The sequence below is a fragment of the Egretta garzetta genome, unplaced genomic scaffold (assembly GCF_000687185.1).
Source record: "Egretta garzetta isolate BGI_Z169 unplaced genomic scaffold, ASM68718v1 scaffold7, whole genome shotgun sequence".
Classification (NCBI taxonomy): domain Eukaryota; kingdom Metazoa; phylum Chordata; class Aves; order Pelecaniformes; family Ardeidae; genus Egretta; species Egretta garzetta.
In genome coordinates this window covers 255,607-265,279 of record NW_009260350.1, presented here as the reverse complement: position 1 = coordinate 265,279, position 9,673 = coordinate 255,607, and the positions used below count along the sequence as shown (strand labels likewise).

The following is a 9,673-nucleotide window of genomic DNA, read 5'->3' as shown; positions in this document are numbered from 1 at the left end:
CCGGCGCCGCCTGCGAGGGTTTTCCTCCGAGATCCCCGATTGTAGCGGCCTGGTGGTGCCGGGCCCCGCGCTCCGCCGTGGGGCCGAAGCCCCCTGCGAGAAGAAGCGCCACGTCTGGCTGTGGGTACGGTCGCAAGGGTTAGCCTCTGGTACATGCCATGGTTGGTTTTCTTTGCTTCTGTTGGGAATCACTTACTACTTCTTAAACCACATCGTAACTATTTTATTTTATTTTAACGTTTATGCTGCTAACCTGGTTAGCCCACTTAGAGGGCATTTAATGTTTTACATAACACTGCAAACCAGGAAAACGCCCAGGCAGTATTACCCAACTGGTTATATCAGGGTTTTTTTTTTCTTTTTTTTTTTTTTTTCCCCTTTGGACTCTATGAGGTAAGAGGATAAAACCTTTGTCTGAATATTTGTGCAATGTTTTCTTGGAGTCTATATTCTACTTTTATGGAATGGTTAAAAAAAAATTACTTTAATCACTTGCTTTTTTTTGATAGTTTGTAACAATGTCTTGCATTTGTGAGGTATATTGAACCCTTAGAGCTGCCAAAACAGCCTTTCAGCGGGGCTCTTATCCTGGAAGCAGCAACTGTAACACAGACATATGTTGCAGAATCCCAATTAATGAAATGAGGCCAAGCAAGGGCACTTTGGTCTGTAAGGCCAATGGCTGATTTTGTAAGACCAAGTGATCATGCAAACTTGTGTGTTGGGACCACTTTATGGTAATGCTACAAAGTGGGTACATGATGCTGTACGGGTTACAGGAGGTGAAAAGATGAACTCAGAAAATGTTTCTGAGGTGTTGAAATATAACTGTTGGGGGACAGAATAGAGTAAAAAGGTAGTGAGAAATAAATGTCTATCTAATGACTAACAGTAGGACTTCAGTCATGTATTTGCTAAGAACATCTAAAAATGACTGCCAAGAGGAAAATGTACTTTCTTTTAGACGCTGTCAACAATTATCAGCTAAGCTTACCTGTTCATTTTATTTGAAATCCAGGCAATTGTAATAGGTTAAGAATCAGATTTTTGTTAAACTTCTGAGTGGTCTTATTTATATAAACTCTGAGTAAGATTTTTAGACTTAGACAGAATTTCTAATGTTAATATTCCTTTTATAAAATTTGTCATATACGTCTGAAAATGACATTGTCACTGTAGTGATAAGAAAAAGAACTTGACAAGTTTTCCTTTTGATTTAAACAGGAAGAATTTGAGAAATTAAACCAGAACTTGTTTCAGAAACAAACTAGATTTGGATTATTTAAATTTCAGTAATCTGAGATAAAGTAAGATTCATTAGGAAAGAAATACGGAAAAGTGTCTTTCTAGTGGAATTTTACATCCAACGATGCTGCTCCATTTATTTCATTGTTATGTATTAGATACTGCAAAGAGCAGTAAACTTTGGGGTTTATTAGTAAACTAGCCAGAGTCCTATATCCTCACCAGATTTTCTTCTCATTGATCATGAAAGAAGATTAAAAAGTAAATACTTTGAACATCCTAATGTTGTAGCCCTGTGAACGTGTATTCTACAACTGTTTCATACAGGTGACATTAGCTTCTAATTTATGCTCCCTCTCTGTCTTTCTTAGGTTGAATTATTGTTCACCTGCTGTGTTTCCAGTGGATTTTTTTGTACGCTTTATCTTATGGTGGAAACTCTCCCAGTCTGTCTTGAAGTGTTTCTCTTGCATTTTTAAATCAGGTCAGTGTACTTTGGCAAATGCAGTCTTTTTTCATTTGCTGAGTTCAGAAATGTGATCTTTTACAGTAGCCATTCGGCTTGCATTTTCCTGGCATGCAGTTGCTCACACTAGATTTACAGATTTAGTTTTTAAAGTATTTCAGTAAAATTTCTTTCCTGTTGCCTGTTAGTGAGATCTATACAGGTACCTTCCCAGTTTCCTGCACTTCTTTCATGGGCTTCCTGTGCTCTCAGTTGTCATGGAACTTTCAGGTCCCAGTGTGCCATGTGCTTCTCGGAGGTCCAGTTTCACCACCTCTTTCAGCCGTGCTTATTCTTTACACAACTCAGGGGGATTTGTGCTGGATCCCTAAACATGTATCTTCACTTCCATGTCTTCTTCATGCTCCACCAGGCACTTTTTATTTAGGAAGACTACTTGAAATGGGTTCTTTGTTCTTAATCATTCATCTGTTGCCACTTTTGATTCTTGGATATAGTAAATGTCAGTGATTCAGTCATTTCAGAACAACCTGTTGGGATATCATAGGGGTCAAGATTTAAAGGAAATAAACAGCTAATATAGATGGCTTTTAAGTAACAAAGCTGCTGTTTTCCTGTAAATATCTAGAGAGCAAAGAAGCAAGAAAGAAAAAAGATCTTTGAATGCTTGCAGTTAGATTACAGCTGATTTTTATATCCTTTCACTTGTTTTGTTTGCTACTCATCATGCGTCTAGGTTTGATGTGGAGACCTGATCTAAAGGACTAGGGTTTAGCAAATCTGGCTTAGCATCTCTAAATTCTGTTTACTTAACCCCTAAAGTCATGTTATATCCCAGTGTACTCACAGTCTTCCTTCTGAACTCTAAATCAAAATGAAAATGGGGTTGGTTTGGCCTGTTGTGTTCATTGGTTTGGTTTGAGGTTTTTTTTAGTTTGTGGTTTGCTTGTGGTTTGGTTTCCCCCCCCCCCAAGGTTTTCACATGACTGTGCTCACAAGTGACACAATATATGGTTATAAAATGTAAGTTTGGTCATTGGATGCTGTTCCGTGCGTGGTTCTTTGTATATGTGCAGCGTGATTTGCAGATAAACAGATCCCAACAGCACTTACAGATCTAGTTATGTTAAACAGTATTCCACAGACAAGAGCAAATGTTTGAGAAGGCTTTTCAGAATAAGATTGATTATTTTTGTTGTTGTGTTTTGATGTATTTTTGATATTTTAAATTGGTTATATCCTAAGAGGTCATGAGGCCCAATCAGCCTATGGAGAAATAATTAGGAGAGGATCCCCATACAGGCTAAGGAATGACCTTCTTCTAGGCGAGAAGATTCAGTGCCTATTGCATCATATTGATCCTTCTTCCATCTCAGCCATCTTTATTTCATTACATTACTGATATTCCTATGGATTTCTCTATCATCCTTCATAACTCAATGATTTATTTATTTTTCATAGTTACTAAAAGCTAAGGGTTTTTTAAGTATGTGTTTGTGATGATACAGATTTTATCTTTTTGATGAGTCTTCAGATTTCTGGTGTTAAATGTATGGAATGTAATTTGGAAAAAGGGACCTTTTCTTCCACATGGGTTTTAGGGACACAGAAATCCAATTATTTGCCTTTTCTACATGTTTTCCTTGTGTTATGTGCTGAGATATAAGAGCCAGACATTTCTTGTGCCTGTTCCATAAAATGATGCTAGTGTTTTTTACAATGTGTTGAACTTCTTAGTTTTAGGGAGGCTTTCTTGATCTTGATATTAATTCCCAGCAAATATATGTAGGTCCAAGTTGGTAAGTTTTCAAGCATTAAACTACTGAGCAAGATAGGCTGAAGATTCTGGTAGTAAGGATGTGTGAAAAATGCAAGCGTCTTTAGCGTATAGTTTGTGGGCTGGCAGCATTTCCATCTGCCTTGAACTAACATGAATTTTAATTTTGTACAATGAACTGTGTTGCTGCTGAGTGTAAATGAAGTCATGGTGTGAAATGCTAAGAGTCAGCAGTGCTGAAAGCAATGTATGTACACCATCTGTGAATACAAAGCTGCCCTTCTGGGACACTGTGCAAAATGATGTAACTGAGTGAAAAAGCTCTGCAAAAAAACAGTTCACTTGCTGTAATTGAGTGTCTTTGCTGCAATACCTTCATGAGGCTTGAGTACGATGCTTTCTTGACCATGCAGTGGGATTGTATTTTATGAAAAAAGCCATTGACAATAACAGCTAGAGATACTGAGGTTTTATTTTTCTGCCCTGCACCTGTGCTTCAGCACTGCTACAAAGAGGGGACGCTAAGGAAAGCCTTTAATGCTTGTGGGGTAAGTTTGCAAAGAAATTAGCTTCTGAACAATTCAAGTTGCTGTTTTAAAATGCTTAACTGTTTGTACACTTGCAAAAAGTTCAGATTATCACCTGTTTCTTTCTCACAACCTTATCTAAGTATTCCATTTCCCTGCAGCAGCAACACGATGTCAGAGTTTCATGAAAAGCACAATGGTGAATTAATTTCTGTAACTGCTGAAACTCTCTTAGTTCTCGGATTAAAAATCTTGTACTGGTAAAAGTGTTTGTTTCTGGAAATCTAAATGCTTTGTGCTGAGTGTCAAAGTTCTAGGTACTGTGGAATTTGCATATCATGGAATCAGACTGTAGAGGTTGTTGTTACTGAAATAAAATAAGTGCTTTTCTTTGATACCTATGATGATGTTGATGAGAGGTGAAAGCATGTAAGTAAAATTAAAGCACATTCACGAAAATTTTTAGAACTGCTGCATTACTACTAGATTAGAAATGTTTGATAGTCATATCAACACACTGCTGTGATAGCAGCAATATACTGCTGATGAGACAAATATAGTACTAAGCCACCTTTGCTTGCCATTATTATCATTAATATTCCAAACTAATGAACATTGAACTTAAAACTATGCATTAAGTCAGTCTGTCCAAATGTGAATTCTTTCATGATTAAATCCTATTTCAGGCTGCACTCACAGTTACAACTTGCATTGAATTTTTGGAAGAGCATGTATGACTAGGTGAGCTCATTTTTTTCACAGCAAGTGGCATTTGTGAGAAAATACGATGGTTTTGTTTTGGCTGTGGATCTCAGTTGCTTATCAGTAACTTTAAAATACAGGTCACATATCAGCCAGGTCATACTACAGGACTCAAAAGTAGCTTAGCTTCTAAAAAAAGATCCCTCATGGCTGTGTTAAACAAAATCCATCAACAGTAGGATTCAAGTGCTTCTTGGATAAATCACTACCAATTTGGAACAGGACAAGAATACAATGTTACAATGCTAAGAAGGTGGTTTTTTTTCTTTTTTTCTCTTTCTCACTGCTAGGATTCCAACAAGAAAATTTTCTTGGCCTTGTGTCTGGGTAGCTCTTGAGGATGGCAAGCAAAGGACCAACGACTTCTTCTACATCAACAAAGAACTCCAGTACTGGAGGGACCAGTGGCAGCAGTAGCAGCAATGGTGCTGGGGACAATACTAATCAGGACAACACTTTTGAATGCAACATCTGTTTAGACACTGCCAAGGATGCAGTTATCAGTTTGTGTGGACATCTCTTCTGGTAAGTACGTAAGCCCCCCCAGATAAACCAGAACACCATATATCTCTCTCATCACATAAAAGCCTATGATTTTTATCATTCTAGATGTCAAATAAAATGTCTTCTACAAAATTATTAAGGACCATACTTTTAGTTTAGGAGCAGTTTGGTTTTGCTCCTCAACTGTTTTTCTTTGCCCATGTTCCAGGGAGTGGGTTTCTTGTGTCTTTTAACTTCTTATACTTCTGAATTATTTTGTAAAAGCAAACAAACAAGCAGCCCCACACAGACAGTTTAGTGTTCATTGATAATGCTTGGTTATTTGTGTTATTTTATTTGTGCTTTATGATCTAGCATAGGTATCTTATTCCAACCTGAATTCCTTTCTAACCTGTGCATACCTAAACCTGCATGTGAAACTAGGTTCTGGAGGCCAAACTGTAGTTTTCATACTTCCAAAAGCTTGCTCTTTTTTTCTTTGAAACCATTAAAAAAAAAGAGGTAACGAGCTTTTACTTGTGGGCTATTTCTCTTTTTCCATGGTATTGCAGTTGTTATACTAACTTTTCAGTTCTCTGATCTGACTTGGCAATGTATTGCACAAATATAATAAGCATGCAGCATTTCTTATTTGGGTAACTTGGTCTTTCTTGAATGTTAAGAAGTTACTAAGGATTGACATGGCCAAATGTTTTGTTTGTTTGTTTGTTTATTTTACACAGTAGGCTAAATTATGCTCTTTAATAAAGAGAGGCCTAAAAGATAATTTCTTTTCTGTGTAAATGTATGTAACATCTGAAAATCCAGGGTTTTGTTCTAGGAGGAGATGGAAAAATCACATGTTGATGTTAAGATAAAATTAGATTAAACTATTCCACAAAAGGATTTGGAAGAACGGAACCTTAAAAATAGCATGTACCTTGTCTGAATAGTGTTGTCAAGACTACTTTGAAAGCAGGTGGCTGCTTAGCGGTTTTATCTTGTAGCTTTCTTGTTTGTCTTTGACCTTTTTTAAGTTGCCATGTTAATTTAATCTTAAGAGTAGTTCTGTATGATGGGCATTTCTCTACCCTGAGCAACTGGGTCTGATCTCAATAGTTGACCCTGCTCTGATCATCACGTTGGACTAGAGGCCACCTGAGGTACTGCCCAGCTTGAATTATTCCATGATTCTGTGAATGGGGCAGATGTTCCAGCTAGATGTCCCTTGTGTGACTTCTTTGAAGATCCTGAAGTCTCATTGCTGACATCTTCCTCATTTGCATCTTAGCTCAGGGATATCTTTTCATGGTATCAGAAGAGAAAATCTATACAGTAAACACTAAGATTGATTAAGCCTCTGTATAGGCCTTTGATATGGATGAGGACCCAGGAATCAAAGGATGATATGCAAAGAATCACATTAGCAACTTAGGTTGCATAACCTGAGAAGTCCAGTCTTGGGCTGTGCTTTCAAAAATTATTTTAATGGCAGGTTATGGAACTGGCCCGGCTGGATTCCAGGATTCTGTTGTCTCCAAGCTGTGCTATCCATATATACATTTGTTGGATCGAGTTGTCAGTAACTAATTTTATTTTCCCTTCTTTTTTTGCTCTGTGAACAAATTGTCCTGGGAATTCTCACAGTTGGCCTTGTTTACACCAGGTAAGGCAGATTTCCTTTTACTTTGTCTTTCATCAGCTTCTGTTACTCAGTAAAGCCCTTGGTTCTTTGGAGTTTCCCCCTCTTTTCAAATGTGCTTCTTTCTCTCCAGGGCAACTGCAGAGTGCTAATGCAACTTCATGCGCAAGCAACACCTTGCAATCTGCTCTTTCAGCAAAAAGAAAACTTACATTTTGTTCCACTTGCTTCCCACTTTTGAGTTTCTTAAACACTGAGTATTCCCAGTTTTAGTAGGAGAATTACTGTAGGCAGTTCACAGGGGTTTAGTTTGCAGGCTTAAGTGCTGTGTGTACCTCTCCTTGCATATATAGAGTTTTACATTGTGGTATAATTACAGAAAAGATAGATGAAAGGATGGTATCTACACTAGCCCTTGGCCAATGCAGGACTGCTGGTACTGTTTATTTCTCTATATTTTATGCCAGTGCAATTCTGAATGTGTACACATCAGCAGGTGGATCATACCAGAACAACAGCCAAAATGCCAACACTTTGCAGAGTACTTGGCACTTGTTTTATTAAAACGTTTTGCTCCATGGCTTTCTGAGAAGTTGCTGAAGTCTCTCTGCCTGGCTGCAGACGAGGTCTGCATGTTGGTTTTTTCATGGTCTTTTAGTAGTTTTCTTTTAATTTCCTTTCTTTTAGTGGCTAGAGACCAGGCCAAACAGACAAGTGTGTCCTGTATGCAAAGCAGGAATCAGTCGAGATAAAGTTATTCCTCTGTATGGAAGAGGTAGCACTGGGCAACAAGATCCCAGGTAAGAAACCTAAATACAACTCTTTTTCTGTGACAAGTAAAGATGAAACTTTAGTTTAAGGTCTTAAGATAAAACTGCCAAAGCTCTGGATTCACAATTTGAAATGCATTGTCAAAAGACAGCTAGAACTGACGTTTCCGGCAAATATTTCTGGCTTTTTCAGGGTCTGGGTTTGCACACCTCCTTTCTTGTTCAACTGGCAATTTATTTTAACTTGAATTGGCTGTTAATTATCAGTTACAACTGGCAGGTTGCAATGAATGTCATCTCACTGGAGAAGCTTATATAAAATATTCATGTCCTTGGTTTCCAGCCTTTGCAATGGGACTTGGTTATTCAGAAGTGCAATATCTTAATTCAGCAATGTGATGCTGAAGGTTCGTATAGCTGGGTGGTTTACTTGCTCACACACTACCTCCAGCTCTGCTGCAGCATGGCCCTGTGAGAGTGTGCTCAGTGTTTGTTCTGTCCTACTAGCCAGGCTATTGCAGATACTATTGCCATGTATCCTTGCACTTGACCTAATTTCACAACTTCCTGCAGAGAGAAAACTCCACCACGACCCCAAGGACAGAGACCTGAACCAGAGAACAGAGGGGTAAGTGGAAAAACACGCTCGAGCAGATAAGTTGTTTTTATTGATGGTTGTGTTCATTCGTCCCGGAGGACATAATGTGTGCATGAGATCCTGTGTGAGGATCCTATAGCTTACATTTCTTGCTCATCTTCAGTAGGTTGTTCATGCATAATTGATAGCTGCTATGTGGCAGAAGACTCCGTTCCTATAGTACTCTTTAGCATCCCAAAGAATGGGCTAGCTTAAGTTGTGCTTCACAAGAACAGCCCTGCGTGGCATCCCTGGAAATGCTCTTCTTCATACTTGATTGTTCTCCATACAAAAATACAAGGAATACTTTGCTTTGAAAATTCTTTGCGGAAGTATATTTCTGTCAAACTATATCTGTCATGGAAATAAATAATCCATGTGGGAAGTTACTTTTTTGGCACTGACACCTGCTTCTAGCATCTCTATGGGATACTACTGTACAGAGAATGTAGATAACTGTTGGATACGTGTTAATTTGAAGAGGGATCTGTGGTTTTGTTGCGGAGATTATTACATAGAGTGAATGTAAACAGCAGCTGGCATAGCATGAATAGACATGGGAGTAGCCAGTAGGGCAGACTACAGTGTTCTTGAGCACGATGGCAGTGAGCGTAACCTGATGAAACAATTGCCTATTTCTGCATAACTCAGCCAAGGGTCCTCGGAGAGCATTTGTATACCTCATGCTTCAAGCAAACAACTCTGCTGGGTGTGATTAAGGAACATTGCTGTATTGAATATATTGGGAGCTCAGTTCTCTCTCATTGGGGAGTTGCCTTCTTATTAAATCAGCTGCTGTACCTTGCTTGAACCTTTTAGCTGGTGCTACCCTAAGTCAGAGGAATCTGGTATGAAGATGTAGCAGTAGTGATGCTGCCCTCCTGTTTCCTACAGCTGCAGGACCTGCCATGCAGAGTGCTTTGCTGTCCCTGAGAGTTAATGGCAAAACACTAGAGAAGAGTCATCATCAAAAGGCTTAACTCCTCAAATCGAGGATCAACCCAGAAATGTCTGGCTTATATTATATGAGTGAAATCATCTTTGTCCTCCTTCTCTTTGGAGGTGGTAGACCAGAGGGTTTTTCAGAATCAGTATCACTGTTTTAATTCTAAGACCAGAGGACAGTTTGCTGGGTTACAGAACATGGCGACTGTGAGCTCTCCACAGTTTTAAAATATGATGCAACTACTTAGATTCATATACAGTTGGTTCTCAAGTAGTACACTGCTTTTATACAGTAGGATTCATCTTGATTCAGAAGGCTTTGACTTGATGTGGAATTTTAGTCTGGATCCTGTAGGGGTCAATGTTGTTGCATTGTAACTCTTCCTTTTTTCCTCCTTTCCTTATGTCTTGCATTCCTG

At 38.6% G+C, this 9,673-nt stretch overlaps 1 protein-coding gene across 6 annotated transcripts in view; it reads left to right on the top strand.

Annotated features, from left to right (window-relative positions):
* Positions 1-6: 6 nt before the first annotated feature.
* The window catches only part of RNF185 (ring finger protein 185), a 14,412-nt gene continuing 4,745 nt past the window's right edge, over positions 7-9,673 (top strand). For 3 of the 6 annotated variants that reach the window (XM_009642821.2, XM_035898322.1, XM_035898326.1), the window contains exons 1-6: positions 7-393; positions 1,617-1,729; positions 5,068-5,302; positions 6,908-6,926; positions 7,590-7,702; positions 8,246-8,300. In XM_009642821.2, coding sequence (XP_009641116.1) covers positions 5,118-5,302; positions 6,908-6,926; positions 7,590-7,702; positions 8,246-8,300 — 372 coding nt within the window. In that variant the 5' untranslated portion in view covers positions 7-393; positions 1,617-1,729; positions 5,068-5,117. Of the gene's footprint in view, positions 394-1,616; positions 1,730-3,988; positions 4,037-5,067; positions 5,303-6,907; positions 6,927-7,589; positions 7,703-8,245; positions 8,301-9,673 lie in introns of all 6 variants that reach the window. The other 3 variants (XM_035898323.1, XM_035898325.1, XM_035898324.1) reach the window with 3 other exon arrangements.